This window comes from Polyodon spathula, chromosome 16 (genome assembly GCF_017654505.1).
Source record: "Polyodon spathula isolate WHYD16114869_AA chromosome 16, ASM1765450v1, whole genome shotgun sequence".
Classification (NCBI taxonomy): Eukaryota; Metazoa; Chordata; class Actinopteri; order Acipenseriformes; family Polyodontidae; genus Polyodon; species Polyodon spathula.
Window position 1 is genome coordinate 26,777,991 of NC_054549.1, and position 22,994 is coordinate 26,800,984.

A 22,994-nucleotide genomic window follows, 5' to 3' on the forward strand; every position below is an offset into this window, starting at 1 on the left:
TTGAGCACCCATTAATTACAAATACATGAAAGTGGCACAACCAGTACCAATGGCATCTCTGCACAGTGCTACACCTAAAATTCCAACATGTAGTTTATTATAGGAAAGTGTTAAACACACAAAGAAAAGCAAGTACAGTACCATTGTTTTGCAGGTAAGTATTCCCTAATTAAGGCAGTTCACAATACTTGCCGCGTCAGAAGCACTGGTTTAATATATATAAAAAAAAAAACATTTAATTCTGAAGGAAATAATAATAATATATATATATGTGTGTGTGTGTGTGTATATATATATATATATATATATTCTGAAGGAAATATAATATATATAAGTGTGTGGTGGTCGAATAATATGAATTATTATATATAATATAAGGAATTCCTTAATAAAAGTTTTCAACAGTCAGAAAGATCTTCTTGTTTTAATGGTCTTTTTCCTCTAAGAAATTGTGTCTTTGCCTTTGTGTTTGCTTATAAATATGGTCAGTTGAGTTAAAGGGCAAAGTTTGCCCATAATAAAATAACTTAAAACATTAATGTAACTTCTGCTACTGTAACCAAGTCATTTCTTGCTGGTTTTAAAATATTTATATTTTTTACTTTAAATATTTAGGCAAGTTTTGACTTGCTTAGGATCTGGTACATTATTTTATATCTCTAACAAGGGCTGATGAATGAAGGGACAGTACAGTATAAGCAAAAATATTTTAAATACCTTGGAATTTCAGGTATGTGCTTTTAAAGTAAGATGATACTGACTGTGAAAGAAGGACTGTGACTCTACTGTCATTTTGTTTGCACAAATAAGCTTACTTGACTTGAAAAACATCTAAAGCTAATTCCTATTTGGTTTGATTGACTGAGTCGCACACAACATGCAGCAATATGAAACTTAAACTGAAAACTAATTTCAATAAAGAAAAACATTCTAGGCTATTTCAAAGTAAAAACATGCTTTTGTTATTTAGAAATACCACTGCTTCAGATTATTACTAGTGTTTAATAACAGAAACAGCATTTTATTTAGAGTTGGTGTTGAATTTATACCCGTTCATGGTCCCACAACAACATAAACTTACGAACTTCCTTATTAAAATAATAATAATAATAATAATAATAATAATAATAATAATAATAATAATAATAATAATAATAATAATAATAATACCTAAATAAATAAACCATCTGGTTCTCTCTTGCATTTTTTTTCCAATCAATATAATTTAATTGATTTAATTAATGAATTTTGTAAATAGTGCAGAGCGGACTATGAAATAATGTTCCTGGTGCTAGGACTGGTACATTGGGATTGTCTTATTTGAAATGCACAGCGTGAAAATTGAGGAGAAATTGCAAAAAAAAAAAAAAAAAAAAAGATTTAAAAAGCTGTGTTAATGATGTAAAACAATGGAAAATTAAACAGTAAATAATAGCCAAAGAGGAATTTACACTCCTTAGAGTAAATTGCAGCCTGCTTTAGTAAGAATGCCTCAGGCTGTAGACTAACAACCCTTGTGAACACAGCGGGCAGCCTAATCACAAACAGATACATAGAAAAACAATTTGCCTGATTACTAGTCTGTAGGCAGCCTACTTGTGCAAGACCCTCAATAGTTCCAACTTAGACCACTGCACAGGAAATGCTGTAGACCCAGTGGAAAAAACATCGGGCTGGAGAGGGGTTGTAAAGCCATAGTATTTGGTCTAATGCTGTAGACGTGGCAGACAATAGGACCGTCTGGATGTTTAGTAATTTTCGTATGGATGACTTTCAGCACTTTAGATATTGTAGCAAGTCTATTAGTGCAATAATTCACAATGAGGCACTTGCCAATGTTATGGTTCACCCAAATAGGGGAGCTTTGAGATGACAGCTTCCTGGGGAACCTCAGTATTATAACCCTTCTAGAAATCTGCAGCGATTGTGGTTCTTCAGAGTAGATAGAGAGTTATGTGTATGCAGATCAACAGTCTTGAAATTGCACAGTTTCATTAATTCGTACAAAGCCATCATTTGAGATTTCTATAGAGAATGGAACTGCATGCAAAGTGGAATTATTGGAGTTATTTTGTTTGCTGCATCCACTTTGTGGCATTGTGAAGCTTGTAGGTACTGGGCTGCCATTCTTGGCTAGCAAATGAGGGGGAAAAAGGACACTGATGTTGTTAATTAGAAAAGAATGCCATAAAATTTTAATTAAACATGTCTGGCACTTATTTACAATATTTGCCAGCAGACTCAGTGTGTATTGGAGACCGGCGTTTATATTAGATCACTAGCTTCATATGCTTCATGCGGTCATTGAGATGTCGCTAACACACAGCCCTGTAGCAACATCATACCTCAATTTAAACATTCCAGCAACTTTGTTAAAAGGTTGTGTAACTAAGTAATAGTTTTATAGCAAAATTACATTGTATTGTACACCCTCAAGTATAAAGTGAAAGTATTGTAGTGATCTTGGATAACACAGGCAGACACATCACACAGAATGAGGCAATCCACACAGAGGCTCCTTTGCAAGGAGCATATATCAGGCTTATGTCTCTGGCAACCTGCAACACACAAGCGAATATAAAGAGCTCAGTAATACCTACCCAATGGGCAGGCATATCCCATACATAATGCTGTTGGTGGTCGTCTTCGAATTGAAAGGGAATGGAACTGATTGTGTAATTTATGATCTTATAATTTATAATCATGAAGACTATGAGTCGAGTGGAGACTTTTGGGCTAGCACTTGTAACTAGGGTGTACTTCAGTTAAGCATTGATATCTATACAAAATATACGGCCATATTGAGATAGTCAGTATGCTGCTTTGTGCTGCTGCTGTAGACAAAACAAGATTGTAGGTTCAAGTGCCCTGTAGCAGTGTGATCTCAGTTGGAATGCCCTCCCCCCACAGCAGCAATTCAACTATGCTGCCAGCAGTATAATATTGTAGGATGGGACAGAAGGCTAATTTGACATCCCTTTCTCATTGGAAACATGGGTTTGAATCTAGCTCAGGTCACATCACAAAAAAAATCCCACTAATTAACACATTTACCCAAAAATTCAATTTGCTTTTAGTAAAATAACACTAAATGAGCACATAACTCCTAAGGTTAAATTAAGAACTCAAAAGCTTGCCTACGTTGTTTGTTAATAGTTTTCTCACATGAACAGTTTCATTTTCCATTCCCCAAAAAGAATGCTTTTTGGTCATGATAAATCTTGTCCAGTGTGTCACAACTGGAGTTCCAGCTCTGAATGACAGGAATGAAGATTGGCAACGAGGTGGGTTTTCATCAGCCTTGGAGCTCCCTGCTGGCACCACCCCTGACTATATATAGCCTGAGTAACTGTCCCTATTGTCTTACACAGACTTTAACAACAATACAAAGGTTTTTCTGCAAACAACACGCAACATGGAAAATACTGCTCTCAGTACAACTGGAACAACAGTAAGAGCAGAGAGGAAAAAGAGACACTGCCACAAGTGTGAGTCTCGAATTACAGGAAGGGAAGTGGTCACAGTCTTATTCTGGTTTATCTGATGTGTTGTTTTTCTGCTTGTACAATGGAGGATGGGCTTAATTCTGTGCTTAAGCCAAGTGTCTACTACCTCTAGTACAGTCCCAACTAAGACCTGCTCAGAGCTAACAAGAGGCACCCAGTCATCTCCAGTGTGAAGACAACAGCGGTAAGAGGACATTTATTTCCTTGCTGTCTTTACTGTACTGTACATGTATCGATTTAGTTTCTTAGTTTTAGCTCACATCTTTCAATCTGATAACCAGGTAGGCACAGGTAGGCTGTATTAATCACGCAAAAGACAAAAAGAAAAATGATTAATGTTATTGTTTCAATGCTGAGCTGCTTGTTTTACTTTACCTGTTGTTCTTGTTGGAATGTACCTTTGGAAAACAAGACCTGAACTTGTTTCAAAACTTTAGTGTTTTCAGTCATTGTGTGACAGGTAATCCCTGTGAGATTTTGAACAGGTGGTCACAATATAAAATGAAATTAATTTAACATTCTGTGGTGAAAAACACAATCATTGTTGTATAAAGAGGGGTAGTTTTTAAAGTAACAACTAGTTCCAATTCAATTACCTACCAACTAATATTTAATTCATAACACAATTAAATTCATGAAACCTACATATTGCTCATATTGAAATAAGTGAGGAATTAATGTTAGGTCAATTAGTTATTCATTATACATTTACATTAATTCATGCATTTAATGAACTGGTTATTTGGGGCTTCATTTTAAAGTTTTTCTATATTAACAAAACAGCAGTTCCATATCATACAGGATTCTAAGACAGGTAATTAACTGATTTAACAAACTGTCTAGGTAATTTGAACACATACATAACACCACATTTGTCAATATAAATAAATCAATGAAGTACATTTTCACCAAGATTAAACGCTCTGTTCTAAAAAGGCATGTTGTTGATATAGAAACCAGCCACACGACAGCCTGTGGTGAGATCAAAGTCTACTTCCTGTGTCTGTCTGGCTTGCAGCAGTGGCCAAATGCTTTGCATTACCCCATAGAATTAACACATGTTGCTTTATAAAGTGGAATAAAACCTGAATAATAATGTTGCCTAACATATTAAATTACATAACGATTTGTAGTTTTCCATATACTTAACGAAAACTGACACAAAAAAAAAAAATGAAAAATGTGATTTTGAAATCTAAAATGAAATTTTGTACTACTAGCATGGCTTTCAGTTGACTTTTGCAATACCATTTGGTAGTCTCTTTGATTAGATGATGTTAAATGAAATATCTAAAATATGTTCCTTATGTATACGAGGCGTATTAATGCAAAACAAAGGCTCCCACAGGGTAGCGCACACTGTGTAGTAGACGTCATCATTATAGGCTAAAGCCCGATCAAATGACAAGGGTGATAAATGTAGGTAGTAAAACGAGGTTTATTTCATAACAATAACCTAACCCTAAACTTAAGGTTCGTGGGCTATTGTGGTCACGTGTTAGGAGAGGGGGGAGTTGAGGGTCAGTGAAGCGCTGTCCTGTGTGAGTTGCGCTGTGGAAGCCTTCGTTCTGCAGCTATACCCCTCTTGTGTAGGAACATATTTTAGATCTTGGAGTGTCCAGAGTGCAGTCCATAGAGGCGGGTGTGTTAACAATGTACCAGTGTTAAAACAACGCAACCGTGAGTGTGACTTCGCTGCAATCAGGAACCTGATCTGAAACAAACGGGGTTACTTTGGAAAACACTGCGAAGCAAACAACAACAAGAAAACACGACTACGACGCAGTAAGATAGCGGAAACTTTTTAATAATGCTAAACGGGAGTGTGTTTAGTTATTTACACGGGGGTGTGTATGAAGGCAGCAACTAATACGAGTGTGGAGTCTGACTGTTCACCAGGATACCCGATTGCGATTAATCTTGCAGCATTAAACCTGGAGTAGTGGAAACTCTGCATTTACCACTCTGATTTATGGACTGTTTAATTTAAAGAAAAATGACAAAAAAGTTTACTTTAAAGACTTATTTTTATTTTGTGGTGGTCCAAAACTAAACGTAGTGTTTTTATGTGGGCTATTGGAGTTTGCTGGCCATATTTTTCAACCTCTTTGAACGGACTACAGAGATTACTTCACCTGCATTGTCGCAAAACTTGCCTGAAGGGGCACCCTTACCTACCTGTTGAACCTGGAAAGAAAGAGAAATTAGTATGCAACTATCACCAGGAAGAGTACAACTAATAAAACTAGGAGAGAGACACTTATCTGAGAGTCCTCCTAGTGGTCAGTGGTGGAAGTATTGTCAAGAGGAACGTGAAATTAAAATAACTGGAAGAACACCCGAGAGAGAAGGGGGACGACGACTGTGTTTTCAGTTTAGTTTGGCCTGGGGCTAGCCCCGCCCAAATTATTAAGACGAGGGCCCGTTGAGTGGGCTAGGTACCGACAGACTGGAAAATTGCAAACGTAATACCGATCCACAAAAAGGGAAACAAAACTGAACCAGGTAACTACAGACCAGTAAGCCTGACTTCAATTATATACAAACTTATGGAAACTATAATAAGATCCAAAATGGAAAATTACCTATATGGTAACAGGGTACTGGGAGACAGTCAACATGGTTTTAGGAAAGGGAGATCATGTCTAACTAACTTGCTTGATTTTTTTGAGGATGCAACATCGATAATGGATCATTGCAAAGCATATGACATGGTTTATTTAGATTTCCAGAAAGCTTTTGACAAAGTCCCGCACAAAAGATTAATTCTCAAACTGAACGCAGTAGGGATTCAAGGAAACACATGTACATGGATTAGGGAGTGGTTAACATGTAGAAAACAGAAAGTACTGATTAGAGGAAAAACTGCAGAATGGAGTGTGGTAACCAGTGGTGTACCACAGGGATCAGTATTAGGTCCTCTGCTATTCCTAATCTACATTAATGATTTAGATTCTGGTATAGTAAGAAAACTTGTTAAATATGCAGACGGCACAAAAATAGGAGGAGTGGCAAACACTGTTGCAGCAGCAAAGGTCATTCAAAATGATCTAGACAAGATTCAGAACTGGGCAGACACATGGCAAATGACATTTAATAGAGAAAAGTGTAAGGTACTGCACGCAGGAAATAAAAATGTACATTATAAATATCATATGGGAGATACTGAAATTGGAGAAGGAATCTATGAAAAAGACCAAGGAGTTTTTGTTGACTCAGAAATGTCTTTATCTAGACAATGTGGGGAAGCTATAAAAAAGGCTAACAAGGTGCTCGGATACATTGTGAAAAGTGTTGAATTTAAATCAAAGGAAGTAATGTTAAAACTGTACAATGCACTAGTAAGACCTCATCTTGAATATTGTGTTCAGTTCTGGTCACCTCGCTATAAAAAAGATATTGCTGCTCTAGAAAGAGTGCAAAGAAGAGCGACCAGAATTATTCCGGGCTTAAAAGGCATGTCATATGCAGACAGGCTAAAAGAATTGAATTTGTTCAGTCTTGAACAAAGAAGACTAAGCGGCGACCTAATTCAAGCATTCAGAATTCTAAAAGGTATTGACAATGTCGACCCAAGGGACTTTTTCGACCTGAAAAAAGAAACAAGGACCAGGGATCACAAATGGAGATTAGACAAAGGGGCATTCAGAACAGAAAATAGGAGGCACTTTTTTACACAGAGAATCGTGAGGGTCTGGAATCAACTCCCCAGTAATGTTGTTGAAGCTGCTTGATGAGATTCTGGGATCAATAAGCTACTAACAACCAAACGAGCAAGATGGGCCGAATGGCCTCCTCTCGTTTGTAAACTTTCTTATGTTCTTATGTTTTTCATGTTCTAACTAGATCGGATGGCTAAGACGTTTACCGATTTACAAAACACTTATTTTTTTTTTACTTACAACACACACAGTTTACACAGTATAGTATTTTGTTCTTTCATCGTTGCCTTCACACACTATGCCCTGAACAAAAAAGGGCAGGTGTCTCTCATTAAGCTTAGAGCCAGCCTCCTCCTGGCTCACTCCCGTGGCATTCACCCCTAGTCTCCCACTAATATTATTTATTTTTATTTTATATTTTTAATTGTTCCAAACCTAAAATTAGAGGTGATGCAAAACTGTTGGCCATAGCTGTATAGTATTTGCACTGCATATGTTGTTACCTCAAAACCTAGTATTTATAGGTCAGCATTATAAGAGTTTCTTTCAGGTTATGATACTTTTGCCCATAAATGATATGTTCAGTTAGTTCCATGTGTTAAATAAAAGCTAAGTTATGCCTCCCAAAATGATCAATTTCATGTTGAAATTGGATTCCTGAGTCACTGGTTTCTTCAGTCTTTCATAGTTTAAACTACTGTAACTATCATTAAATTTTGAAAGCAGTTTGACTCTGGTAATCCTAAAGTAGGGGTGTGATGTGTGCTGAACAGTTTTATCTGGCCCTTGTTTTATCCATTTATAAATAGGTTAATATATAAATAGGATACCCCAGGTGATTTAAACCTCATATGTAAGGGGACAAAGAGAATGAAGAAATTCCTTTTTTTTTTTTTTTTAATTCTAGAATATGCCTGCGGAAAAAATGTACATTTGTAAAGCTTGTTAATTACATTTTCGTATTGCTATATGGTCAAAATAAAATAAAACCAATTGTTGGCAACTACATTGCATTCAATAAAACATCACACTTATTTTTTCTAAATAAACATTTAATGTTTCGTAAATGGAACACAGGCCTCCTATTACAGTCATTTTTGAAAAAACTACCAGTAGTAAATAGAACATAAGGAAATCACTATCCATTGATTTTTTTTTTTAACTGAGTTTGCAGAAAGATACCTTTTTTAACAGTTACAGCCTGATGCAGAAATGCTTGAAAAAACAGCACAGCAAGTCAGTTCCGGTTTCTTATCTCCTCGGGTGTATTTTTCACTATCAAAATATTGTAAATATTCTTCAGCCAGATGGTGTTTTTTATTTTTTTATTTCAGTGCAGTAATACAGTTCTTACAACAACAAGCAAAACAGAGGCATGGTGGCCAAAACAAACAGTTAACAAAACAAGACAAACACTTTCAACTATACCCCTTGGTTTCAAGCTTCCAACGAAACATGCCACCGTACTACCACCAAACACCACTAGCATGCAACACCAAAAAACATTACCTCTCCTCTCACCTTCTCCAACATGAACTCTCTACCCAACACCATTAAATATGCGGACATATGCACATTTTTTATGCAGTTTGATGTAGTACAAACAATAAAAAAGCAATACTAAAAAAAGTTATAAATTCAGTGACGAATGTTTTAACTAGTAGTCTTTTTAAATGTTTTCACTGTGGTATTTGTACATTCAGCTCTACTGAGTGCTTTATAGTTCTGGATGAACAATAATAAACACCTGATTGCATCGTCCTTAGCAATAGGAAAGCAGTCCTTTAACTATTTGCAAACTGCGATAAGGTTTGCAATTTGCAGGTAATTGATGCTATTATGAATAATATATTGATCAGTATATCTCATATGTTTTCCAATATTTTGCCATTGCTGTACAGCTTTAGCCAAAATATCTTATTTAACATCCTGTAATCAAAGTCAGCCATTTTTACAGTATTTAATGTGATTTCAGAATGTCACATTTTTGAATTTGTCAGTTTTTTCGTTCAGTATATGGAAAACTACAAAGCGGTATGTAATTCAATATGTGAGCGTTACGTTCAGCAAGTGTATTCTGTTATTTTGGCCATTGCTGTACAATATGATTCCATTGTGACATTGGTGCTTGTAAATACATACAAAGGGAAACCTTAGTGTCATATCAGTGTGGCTAAGGTAGACTGGTGGTCTTTCCATACAGCATATCTTTGAATCCATATTTCCTGGTCGTGAAGATAACGTTAGGGTGCGTCATGTTTTCAAGGAGATAAGAAGTTTTCCTAGTGAGGGAAACTGTTGTCTAAGTACTGTTGGTGATTCTTCCAGTTATAGTTATTATATGACAAGTTGTTTGGTCTTTTCTTGCTTTAAGGACCTGTAATTAGATTTCAATTGTAGTCAGAATACAGGGGCATTCATTTTAACTACAACTAGTCACATTTATGCCACGTGCCACAAGACAAGGTATTTCTAATCATCAGTAATTGCTCTGCCTAAGTTGCTATTTAGATTACATGCCATGTTGTCTTTGAGGAGGGTACTTTTTATAAGGAGGAAAAGAACAAACCTGGGGAAAAATGGCCTTTTATATCCTGAAGTTTTCACTGGTGTGGTCACAATGGACAGGTTGAGTTTATTATATTGGTCTGACTGTTCACAGTGTTTAAAAGTTTCAGCTCCCGTTGTTAGTAAACAGCACAATTGTATGAAACAACACCAGGAGTATTAAGTTGCCGTTGGGTGTGTGTACCAATTACAAAGGATTAGAAATATAGTATCTGCAGTTTGTACTCGGAAGTGGAGTTTTAAACAGTGGGGTGGTTTTAGAACGGCTGTTCGAAAAGGTTTTCACATTCTTGCTTGGTTGGTGAGAAGACTGATATTTTTAAGGTGACGCTTGACCAATAATGTACTGACGATAAAAAGCATTTCTGGGAAACATTTCAGGCATCCTTTGAGAATTGATGTCATCATGTGTTACAATGCGTGGTTTTTGAGACCTTTTTATATGTTACCGGTATAATATTGGCCCCATGGAGACAAATGGATGAATGTGGAAAAACACGTAAAAACATAGAATTCCTTCATTCTGTGGAAAATGCCCTCTATTATTCTCTGCTGCTCCCAGAACATACGGTTTTAGCTGCACCTGTATGAATTTGCACGTTACTGTTCTGTGTTGTTCTACAGTACTTATGCAACATAAGTACTGTAGAAAATGGAAAAGAGTATGAATCAAATTAAGAAAAAGTAAATAGTGGGGTATCTTAAAAATAGGAATGTGACGGGGAACTGCCCTGTCTATATGAATGTGTTTGGAACTGGCAGGGAGGGGGTTAAATTCCTCCTGGCCAGGCAAACGTGAGTATGTGGCTGGAGCTCTAATTGAATGATCAGTAATTATTGATTAATTGGGCTCCAGCCACAGGGGATAAAAGCCAGGGGAGAGGGCCTGGCTGGGAGGTGTTTTTCTGTTTGGGAGTTTGTTTTGTGTTGAAGAGTTTTTGTGTTTGGAAGAAAGGAGTGTCTTGTTTTAAAAGACTTGGAACCTGATCCTTTATTTTGTAAGTTTACTTTGATTATTTGTGTTTGAACTTGTTTTTGTTGACCCTTGTGCCTGTTTATTTGATTATTTTGTTTAAATAAAGAATTTTTTTTCCTATAAAAAAATTAATAGGTAAACTTACAAAATAAATGGTCAGGTTCCAAGTCTTTTAAAACAAGACACTCCTTTCTTCCAAACACAAAAACTCTTCAACACAAAACAAACTCCCAAACAGAAAAACACCTCCCAGCCAGGCCCTCTCCCCTGGCTTTTATCCCCTGTGGCTGGAGCCCAATTACTCAATAATTACTGATCATTCAATTAGAGCTCCAGCCGCATTCTCACATCTTTTCCTGGCAGGGAGGAATTTAACCCCCTCCCTGCCAGTTCCAAACACATTCATATAGACTGGGCAGTTTCCTGTCACAAGCAACTAAACTTATAGCTTTGTCAGGAGGAGGTGGAAAGTGTTAAACAGCCCAAGAAGGATATGCACTGCAATGGTGTCCTGCGCTTCCTCTTTTTAAAATAATTATTTTGAAACCGAGTAGCCACAAAATACTAAATACAGAAGTATCAAAGACAACACCACAGGCAATCCCCAGTTCTTTGTTTTCAGCAGACTGGAGTTGTTTATTTGTGAAACAGGTTTGGCCACTTCATGCGATTACTGACACAATAGGAAAGAGAGCGGGTTGGGTGGAATCATATCTACCACCTTAAATGTTCAATTTTAAACCTTGTGTTTTTATATTTAAAAAAAAAACAAAAAACATATCTAAAACAATACATTTCTTTAAACGTCCACTTCTATATCATAGTAACTAAAGAAACAATATCCGCTCTTCAAATCTCTTATCGCTAATCTTGAATAACACCGCAAAAACAATATTGTTTCTTTGTAAATGTTCGATTAACCACGTGATATTTTTCATGTTGAACCGGATGGTTTCTAATGTTAGTTTTCCGAATGCAGTTCTAGGACTGTTCATTCCTTTCAGCATTAATTACCCACAATTTAGAAACCAATAATAAAAAATACATTTTGTCAGGAATAGAAATTCCAAACAGACTGTAAGTTGAATGCACTTCTTGCAACCTGAGCTGACTTTGCGGGGCACCAGACTTCAGGCTCCAAATTGCTTGATTTCTACAAGCTGTTTTTGCAGTTTTCCCATGCTTTTCTCATATACTGTGCATTCACCATAAGTTACCTCATGCTTGTTAATATGCTTTACCATACCTTGCTGGTGTTTGCGATACTTACCTATGCTTTACCATGCCTTCACTATGCTTTATTACATTTTATTACACTGTTGCAGGAAGAGTATTCAACTTCAGTCTGGAAAACCTTTATAAGAGTTACATGCACAGTAAATCTAGAGCATGTGCCTTGGGCATGGAAATCTCACCCATGTGAGATAACTCTTAGTACATTGGCATTATGTCAGCCTCAGGCAATACATTTACTAGAAGTGGTATGTGCATGCTGTTTTGTTAGAAACTGAAATTGCACCAGAACAGTTTTACAAATACTTTTAAGCAAGAAAGAGCCTTCAATAACAGAACGATCCCATAAAAGGTGTCTTGCAGGCAGAAATATATAAGTAAAACAAACTAAGAATATATCTGAAGTGGACAAAGAGGTCACCTGAAGAACCCTTTCTACTAAAGAAATAACATATTTAAAGAGCATCTGTGCATTGGTCTATATACGTTGATCTATGTAGAAAACAAGCCAAAGACCTTTTAAGGCTTTGGGAATCCTTTTCTTCAGAGAGTGTAGTTTTCGATTGCTTTGATTGGTTGACTGACAGTAAGAATCAGAGAAGAGGAACTTCAATGAACTTCAATAAACTTCTTGTTGTTTTTCTCCTCTCTGAATCTAGATCCCTCTCATCAGTCAACATGAAGATTGCATCCTTTAACATCCACAGATTTGGGGTGAATAAAATATCCAACAAGGAAGTCCTGTCAACTATCATCAAGGTGAGGAGAGAAGTATCTGGTTTACCCCTACTGTCTATAAAATGTTAACAATCACAATGGAAGACTACTTGGCTTCAAGTAAACTACATAACTTTAATATTAGCTCGATTTTGTTTTGTCAAAGTACTGCAAACCAAGTCTTGTTTTATTTTTTATTTGCAATTCTTTTTTAAATGAATGCTGTTTATTTTGAAAACTAGGGGCCTGTTCAATTAGAACATCGATGCCTGATCGGTTCCTAGTGGTTCCAGAACCACATCCAGGCAGTAGAGGAACCCAAAGACTGAGCAGAACCAACCTGACTTGGCAACTTATTCCAGAGACCCACCACTCTCTGATAAAAGTACCTCCTACCCTCTGTCCTGGGTCGAGCTCCACTCATTATGCTTATTGGTCTTGATCTCTGTGCTGGGGTTGAAATAATGACTGGGGTTGAATATGTTCAGTTCTCTCAACCTAACTTCATAGCTCATACCCTGGGATTAGTCTGGTTGCACTTATATGAATTTTCAGCCGCAGTGTTCTTTGGTGGTGTTTATACACCATTCCAGTATATTTTAAACACACACTGGACCTGAATTTCAAAGCCTTTTACTTTACAATTACAAGGAGAAAAGTTAGAAAAACTAGAAATAAACACAGGGGGTCTTTAAGACAGTTTAAGTACGTTTTTGTTTTTTATTTTTTAACTTGGTAGATATTTTTTAATTTTTATTTTTTTGCCTTTTGGGAAAAAAATAGTAATTTACACTTCTTAGCTTTGAAAATCACCCCCAGTATCTTTTTACTTCACTTTTCTAGTTAATGCCCAATCAATCCTCTTCATCCAAAGTTACATTGATACTTTTTTTAAGGGCATGTCTTTTTATTATGCGTCTTCAGTTATTCAAATATTTTACAGAAATTCTTCAGTTTAATAACCATCTTCTGTTTTTTCTTAAATGTTGTGCACAGTCTGAAATAGTATTACTAATATCCCGAATCCACCTGCCACATAAAGTGGTAACTAGTTGGTTCATACTACTGTGTTTATATGTACCCAATTGTGAACGTGTGGGTGGCTGTGCGTTGTGAAAGGGTGATGCAGGTGCTCCAACAAGGACAGACACAAAGTTCACAGTTCAAGGTATTTGTTTTAATTCCCTTTCGGCCTCCTTGACCGGATTTAAATAATAATGCTGGCTGTACCCACCAATGGGTATTGCCAGCGTCAAACAAGGGGGGGTTGCAGTCCCGAAATAATAATTACAGTAAGCACAGACACAACACAGATATGTCTCCAAACAGTGCGTGCTCTGAATGCAGGTGTGGTGCTTGAGGGGTGCGCGTGCTTGTGTTCAGGTGCAGTGACGTCCGGGTCTAATAGTGGCTTGAAGCGGCAGCTCCCGGGTTAGTATTAGCCGTCTGGAGAAGACAAACATACACAGTTAGCTGCCCCAACAAAACACTTGCGGTTTCCCCTTTCTCCATTCCTCCCACAACCACAACAAAAGGAACCGATCACAACGTCACGTCCCCCTAAAGTACCCATAGCCCCGCCCTCTCCGATAGCTAGTTCAATTATGCCTCCTCCAATTCATGAATGAAACTTTGCTCACCGTACTAGGGCGATGACTCCTGGTACCGTGACGTCGTCCCTTTCCTGAATGGCCGGCTTCCGGAATGAACTGCCCAACCATTCATTACGGGGGCACGTAATTCCTGCTGTGCAGTGCTCTTACAGGTCGAGAGGGAGATTGTTGATCCAGATTCATTCGCTCTTTGTCACACCAATGTATCACTATCAAGCTGTCTCAGATAGAGACTGGATCTTCCTAGGGACAGAATAATCGATGGATTTACAATGTTAAAATAAACTGATAGGATGAAGGGTACCAACTGTAGCAAAGCCAGCCATGTATCCAAGACAAAAAAACATTAGACTTGCAGGCAGTCGGTGAGCTGGAGTGGGTAAATGAAGTCCACAGATTATAAAGATCTCTATGTATGCAAAATCTCTCCTAAATATATATATGTATATATTTTTTTTTAGATTGTATCTCGATATGACATCATCCTTATCCTGGAATTTGTTGTTGCCAAGGAAAGCTCAGCGAACAGATTCCTGAGTGAACTGAACAAGTAGGAAATCACTATGACTTTTGTTTTAATACTGGGGGATTCTGGAACTTGTCTGAGACAATGGCATTACAGCCAGTATGGGGAAGGCAAGCCCTGTGTGAGCTCTACTGCTCCTCGGTGTTTCAGTATTGGTCCTGTCTTTGAATTGGAGCTGCCATTGTGCCGAATTGGCCCTTGGTTTTCTGATGTGAAGTAAAGTCTTATGAGAGCTGTTGCCACCAAACTAATTTCACTTGTAAGGAACTTCAATTGTCATTTTAATAGATTTTCCCTTACTGTTTTTTGATGTTTGCAATCATTTTGAGCGGTTCTGGATTCTGTTCCAATATTGAGTTACCGTTTTTCTCCTAATCTGCATTGACCTTGTGTGGAGAATCCTAAGTGCCGGGGCTAAGATCTTTTCTCGGTGTAGAATTAAGAGGGCAAGCAGAGTGAAAAAAAAGTCATGTTGTCACATGATTCAAATGAAACGAGGAAGGTTGTTTAGTCCTGAGACTTCGGATACTCCAGACAAACTCAAAGCCAGGGACAGGGAGCTTTAGAGGAAAATGAGGTACAGAACCCTGAACCAATCACAATGGTTAAGGGAAGAGTAATTTTAAATAACATTTGAAGCTTGAGTTGTATAGGAGGGTAGTGGATTCCGCCACATTGCCACCTCGCCATAGAGGTTTGTTCAAGCCCCTGGTACAGATTTTTAAAGTGTTTACTCCAGCCTTTAAATTACTCAAGGATAAAAACACCTATTCATTTCTACATACCTAGATAGAGAAATGTAATTCACTTTTATGTTTTGTGTTCCTCAATTATAATGTGTAAGACTTCAGTTTAGTTTCTTGCTTCTGTTAAGGGGAATGTATATTAACTTATGTATCGCAGGGTAGTTGACACTGGTGTTGAAGGTGAGACCAATAATAAAATTAGTAAAAGAGAATTGGAAAACAAAAAACATGAATGGTTTGTGAGTGACAGAATTCTTTCGCACATCCTATTTGTTCTACCTTTAACTTTGACCATTTGAACCGTGGTCCGTCCAGGGTTGGTGTCTTTTATTCCAGCCCATTTTTCACAGCTGGTTTTTCTTTGTGTTCACAGGGCACAAACAGGTCACCAGTACCGCATGACTCTCAGCACACGACTGGGCAGAACTAGATACAAGGAGCAATTTCTATTCCTTTACCGGTAAGATTTAAAAATAATTACATTTTGGGCAGTAAAAGACAACAGTATAAAGCTCCATGACATGCTTTCTGCTATATAATGTAATTTACATTTTGCGAACCTTCTAGGTTTACTCTTCTTTTATTTCAAGTGTGATCACATTTTTCTGTTGGAAACTGTTACTGAAGACTTCAGCAACTATCTGCTTTGCCATTTTGAAATCAAAAGTGCTGTTGCTTTATAACGACATCACATTTGTAATTAACGTGTCATTAGTGTAATAACACTATTGATAGAGACACAGTGTGTAATTAGTGTAATAACACTGTGGAAAGGGATACAATGTGTCATTACAGTGTAATAATACTATAGATAGAGACAATGTAAAATGCTACTAACTGTTTAAGTTTGAAAATAGCAGGGAAATCGACACACTTCTATCTTGTCAAAGTGAATGCTAACAAGCAGTTTGAGAGATGATGTAAAGGTGAAGCTAACCTGTACTACAGTAAACATAGGGTGACCAGATCAAATCTGGATTGTCCCGATATTAGGGGCTTTGTCCCGCGTCACGCTCGAGGTACTGTCGGGACGCCATTTGTCCCGATTTTTAAAGTAAAAGTTGAAAACACAGGCATATAATGGAAAAATGTTATTTTCTCATTAGGAAATTTTGCATATGTAGCTGCTGTACTGTCTCGTGGTGCAACAGCATACTCTACTGGTTTAGGGCGTGTTGTTTGCATTGCATCTGTGCGGCAATCCAATCACGTTAACCTGCATGTGTTTTTCTTGGTGCATGCGCCTGTACGTCCGGTTTTACTAGGGAAGTGTCATGATGGCTGGTGTTATTGACAAGCCTGTCACTAATAAGCAAAAAATGGATTCAGTCATATGCCCATGGTGAAGTCATCCGATTAGGATTATAATTAGGATTTCACAGACATTGCGCAGACCTGTTTAAACATTAAACACACCTAATATTTCAGAGAACTATAAAAGCCTAAAAATAGTGGCACTTGCTTTCTTACTAAAACAGAGCGCTGTCATTTGTTAAAAGGCAAGCATGCAACATCTCCCAACAGTTGCTGCTGAATCCACTGAATTGGTTGGAAGTGTAAGGCAAAGCTTTGCCAAGTTATACAGATTTGGACATCAATTAGAAACTCGGTTACCCAAAGGTATCTGGCATTCTTTAATCAAGTCCATATATGCAGAACATTCGCTGTCATGTTACTTGTCCCATCCAGGAATTTATTTTATCAGTACCCTGTTCGGGTCTAAAATTCAAACTGCATTTAAAAAGTAAACATCAGATTGTTTTGAACCGTGGTAGCTGTGCTTGATTGGACCTGTAGTGCTGATTTAACTTGGCTACAACCAACACAGGAATACTTTTTTGTCTGCGCTGACTTTCCAGTTTGTTTACTGAAAGCTGTTTGTTTTACATTCTCTTCAGCAGCCTCTGTACTTCCTTTTGTTTAATGTGTTATTCTGAAGTTATAGCGATTGGTCGTATTTTCTTTAAGTCACATTACAAGATGTGCAAAACAATTACCCCCATCTGCATGTAGTTTCTTTGGGAAATGTCTTGACACGATCCTCAGCCGAAATATACTTATATAATAGTGAAAATGTTTTACCTACCGTAAACCTGGTTCCCTGAAAGAGAAGATGGCCACCAAAACATAGTTACAGGATACACTCCTCAGTGACACCTACCAATAGGCAGGAGTGTATCCCATAATGATGTTTTGGTAGCCATCTTTGAATTGAAAGGGAACTATATTTTCGCAACCTAAATCAAAACAATGCAGCACTGACTTTGTCCCACCTGCTACGTGCAGTACAGCAGGTCACAGAAAAGCCAGTACAGACGCACTAATAGGCTGATTAAAACATCGCTGTCATCTGAACAATAAACAAGAAACAGAAGAAAGATACATAGTTTGCATCACTTGTTTTGTGCAGTAGTTCATTTAAACAAGGTTTCTTTCCTTCCTGCACCAAATGAATTTTTTTTTTTTTCATTTGTGCTGTCTGTTCACTCTAAGTAAACGCTGCATAGCTATCAAACGGAAAGGTATAAATCAGAATTCCACATGCTTTGACTGCAAGGTACAAGCTGATAAAAACTGACCTTTTTTTTTCCCTTGATTTAAGTAAACAAAGTGTTTATGTTTTCACCTAAAGGGATGATTTAGTGGACCTAGTCGATACGTACCAGTATGAAGATAATCAAGAAGGAGATGTGGATGCCTTTGCCAGGGAGCCATACATTGTGCGCTTCTCCTGTAAAAACACAGGTAAGTTGAGGTGCACCAGGTCTGTAAATGTATAGGATCTCAAAGAGCAGTATAACCTCATACATAGTGTATCATTGAAATGGCCCAATCCTATATACCTAATCCAGACCCTACCCTTAAACCTAAGTAGATTGAACCATATTTTGATTATCTACAAAAAACATCAAGTTGATTAGGGGTGTAAGGATTCATTGTATATTGATGAATTGTGATGCTTTCTTTGCAAGATGTGTCGTATTGTATTAGAGGTTTGTATTGTGATGCAAAACCAAAAGCACAACCTAGCTTATTGTAGTTCACCAAGTGGTTCTTGAATGACGAATGTGTGTTTTAAAGCTAGTATGAATACATACTCTCTCTATCCCATTTGACGTTTGTCTTTTAACAAAATGGTCCGTCATTAAATGGCCATTTGATCTTATCATGCACCATACAAATAGCCCATGAGGACCATCACATTTATCATGGTATCTGCATATCGTGATACGAATGCTTTCGTGACATCATTGTGTCATTACATCCCTAAACTTGATCAGGTTTCCACTAGGGGATCCTAACATGTAGAGCCAATGGGGTCATATTTCTGTATATTTTGGATATTGTTTTGTTTAAAGTTCTGAAATTATCAGTTAAGAACCATATGAGTAATAAGTGATCTCTCTGCCGGTACAGGAGAGCAGCAGCAGTGTGCTTAGCTGTGTGTTTCTCCCCTGCTCTAGTGCTGAAGGATCTGGTCCTGATTCCAGTACGGGCCAATCCTCAAGACTCCTTAAAGGAAATTGATGAGCTCTTCGATGTCTTTCAGGCCGTCAAGGAGAAATGGAAAACTGACGTATGTCATCCAGTTTAATCCTACCGTAACATACCCAACTGTATGATACCATATTCATACAATATCAAATAATTCATAAAATGAATAGATAACTAACTGTAGCGACACAAATTCGAATGCAAACAAAGACAAGTTTCGTTATCTGCAGGTATTGACTGCTATGGAAGATATTAATGCTCTTACAAACCAATGAAATGTTTGAGTATAAGGACTTTTTAAAAATGCGTTTGTTTTTTTGGGGGGGTTATTTTTTGGACTGGCTGGCTTGGGTTGCTTAAGAATATGATGTCGCTGTGTAAAACGAGTTAGCTTTGGGGAGCATCTGCTAGGAAAGTGAATGCTCTACTTGGAGCCGGAATATAATGTTATGCACACTTCATTAATAAAGTGTTCTTTTCTTTCCCTCACAGAATGTCATGATTCTGGGGGACTTCCATATAGAAGGCAGATACATATCTGGTAAGAAGATGGGGGGAAAACGCCTCCGGACTGAGCCTTGTTTTCATTGGCTGATTGGCGATGATGTCAACACTACAACCAGTAACAAGAATAAATCTTATGACAGGTAAACTACAGTTAGTGAGCAGAGTTTAGCAAACGATGACATCGCTTTGTAATTGCCTCTAATCTTGCCATCATACATCTGATAGGAAGACTTATTTTCATTTTGCTTCATGCAATCAGCAATCAGAACTAGAAATAATAAATGAAATCCAGTGATGAATGTTCCTACTCAGTCTTTCTCAAGGTCTTCAATGTTGCAGTGATATCTCTGGGTAGTACAGCAAGTAGTACAGTGTGAAGGGTGCACATGTTGATTATAGATGTCAGTGGTGTTAAATACAATAAGTCAGAGACAATTTCTGTGTCATACTTCTTACATGCAGGGGTGATACAGGGATGACAGTGTGAGGGTTCCAAGCTGGTGTACCAGATGAACTGGCATATTTGAGAGCCCTTGGGAGGTCACAGAGGTGCTTTAAGCACCTTTGTCTGAAACAGTAACAGTGGTACACAATGTGATTATAAATAAGAAGGGTGTATTAGCAAAGATAACTAAGATTCCTGCCCCATACCAAGCTGTTTTTCTGGCGTTTTTGTTTTTAATTTTAAAGTTTCATTTTAAACACTTTCCTATATAAATGATAGTTTGTATATATATATATATATATATATATATATATATATATATATATATAATATATATATATTCCTCAGTTAAATATAGGGGTAATATTGACACGGACGATTAATGCACAAAATCAATTACTTAAAGATTTTTTTGTTTGGTTTTTCTTTATCTAAAGAGAGAAAATCCATTAACAAACCTAGACATAAACTCAGGAATTAGAGGCTGGTCTATAGTATGTCCAGTTAAAATGAAAAAAAAAAAAAAACTAAGAAACTAGAAGGGTGTTTGCCTAACACGACAACTGGTTATAATACTGTGGCAATGTTGCCCGCCCCTGTGTGTATTTCAGTGTTGTTTGTTACGTGTTGTATGTTAATGTTGGTGTATAGTCATTGGTACAAGGGATATAAATGGGTCTGTGGAACACGAGTTGTTTGAAATTGATATTTGTATTTAGATACGAGGATTGCACAGCACGTCATGTGCAGGTAAAATGTAATAATATGCAAGCACGGGGAATTGCACTTTATTAATTCACGTGCAGTTGTACCGCGACTTCAATTAAATGATTGATTAGCAATCGAGTCTCGGTACAGCTGCATAAAAGCAGCATGTTTTCACTCACTCAGGGTTGTGTGTTCAGTGAGTGGAGAACAGGATTGGAGACAGAGGTAATAATCATAGTAATTGTTAAAATATAAGCTCACTGTGTTTGTCTGTGTAGTCCGTTTTGTTTGTCTCTTTGTTTTGGCTGCCAGTGCCGTGTCAGGTGTATTGTTTGTCTTTACAACCTTTTATTTTCTGTCTGTTCATTATTAAATGCTGAGCGAAACCAATTGCTCAGCTCCACCCAACTCCACCTCTCTGTTTTTTATTTCCTGGTTCCTGTTTCTGGTCTGACGTCACCCACTACAGCCGTCTTCATGACAAATACCCAGAGGGGTGTTTCAGAAATCTTATAATCCTACATTATCATGAAGCTGCGTAAACATTTTTACATCAATCTAAGCAGGCGTTCCAAAGTTATAAGCCTCACAAGCTTCCATAGAAACAAACTCTGAAACAAGAAAACATTAAAGTGTAGTATGTGTTGTATGTGTGCAGCGCGTGCTTTTTAAAATTGCATTTAAAACTAAGAATAATTAATAACCACAATAATAATTTGAAATCTAAGTAAAAACATTATTTTTTTTTTATGTTAGATTAATTTTGTTTCTGTTTCCTAATCTAGAATTGTGGTTTACGGGGATGACATGCTGGACGCAATAGTTCCAAATTCAGCTAAACCTTTCAACTTCCGGAAAGAATACAGGCTGGATATGGAAAAGGTACGTGCATTTGAAGAACATATTGTCCCAATATAATGTCCTGTAAAAATACATGAATATAAAGTAATACAGAAACATGTACCTTTTTTGTGTCTTGGTTTAAGTCATGTACCTTTAGAGCAAAGGTGTCCAATCACAGCTCTGGAGATCCATTCCACTCCAGGTTTAACAGTTAAAATAAAATAATGAACTACTAGGGTGGAGGTTTAATTGGTTCAGTTAAACAATTTAGAACAGGGTTGGAACAAAGACCAGGCCTGGAATGGCCAACCGTTTTTTAGAAGGCCACCCCAAAAAACTGAGTGGAAAACAAGGCAAATCAGAAGTTGTGCACCACGTCCGCACACAAGACTCAAGATGAGCACAGTTCTGTTGTTGTCAAATACCAATTCTCTTACACCCTTGTATTAAACCATTTAGGACGTGGCTAAACTACAAGTTACAAACATCAACAAAGTCATTAACTTTTCACCAGTACTACCTATATTCTCACCACAAGACTCAAGACAAATAGACTCGTCACCTTCACCAACCAGGCAGTGTGGGAGTCAATTAAATATGCAGACAGAGTGCGTGGTAGTATGTGGAGCCTTGAAAAAATGAGGCCAAAATTTGCTGGAACTGACTCACTTAGATGTTCACATAAGATGTTCTTATAATGACTACAATTAAACTGATATGAACAATCAATTACTCCTAATTATTAACACTCCCTAATAATGAGGGACAATTATGGTCATTGTACATATTAATGCATTTTAAAGATAAAGTACAGGTTACAAATTTCTGAATCTTAACCTCTAAAGTTTACATTTTAGTTCTTTAATTGAACCAGCCCTAATTGTTATTGTATTCAAGTGTGCAATGAAATGGGATTATGATGAGTTTGTATAATGCACTGGTGAGATTGCATATTCAGTACTGTGTTCTGTTCAAATCCCTGCAATACAAAAATGACACTGTGCCCTTGGAGAGAGTCCAGTGAACAGCAATCTGACTGATCCCAGGTCCGAAATTAATCATTTAGATAGTTTGAGGGAACTGGATATATATTGCACAGAACAAATAAGGATTGGGGTGGGGCTTAGTTGACATTTTTAAAAGGAATTGACGAGAATAACCCATGCCAAAGCATTAATCTCATCATGGAAACCAGGACCAGAGGACTCTGTTGGAAATTAGGTGGAGACACTTATGACAAAGGGTAGAAAACTGTTGCCCTGAGTGGGGGAAGTGTATGAATGTGTTAGCCATGTTGTTGATGCTGAGTCTCTGAGATCCTGTACAACTCTGTAAATCAGCAATTAGGAATCGGAGGAACATTGATGTGTCGAATGGCCTCCTCTGGTTCATATATTTTCTTATGTTACTTTGTAAAAATAAATGGATCAGGTTTTACCAGCTACCCTT

At 37.3% G+C, this 22,994-nt stretch overlaps 1 protein-coding gene across 6 annotated transcripts in view; it reads left to right on the forward strand.

Moving 5' to 3' along the window:
* dnase1l4.1 (deoxyribonuclease 1 like 4, tandem duplicate 1) overlaps window positions 1-22,994 on the forward strand; it is a 43,610-nt gene that overhangs the window by 14,057 nt on the left and 6,559 nt on the right. For 5 of the 6 annotated variants that reach the window (XM_041274384.1, XM_041274382.1, XM_041274381.1 and 2 more), the window contains 4 exons: window positions 18,180-18,292; window positions 19,012-19,124; window positions 19,535-19,689; window positions 21,488-21,584. In XM_041274384.1, coding sequence (XP_041130318.1) covers window positions 18,180-18,292; window positions 19,012-19,124; window positions 19,535-19,689; window positions 21,488-21,584 — 478 coding nt within the window. Of the gene's footprint in view, window positions 1-3,439; window positions 3,691-12,604; window positions 12,705-14,736; window positions 14,826-15,920; window positions 16,008-18,179; window positions 18,293-19,011; window positions 19,125-19,534; window positions 19,690-21,487; window positions 21,585-22,994 lie in introns of those variants that run through there. The other variant, XM_041274380.1, reaches the window with a different exon arrangement.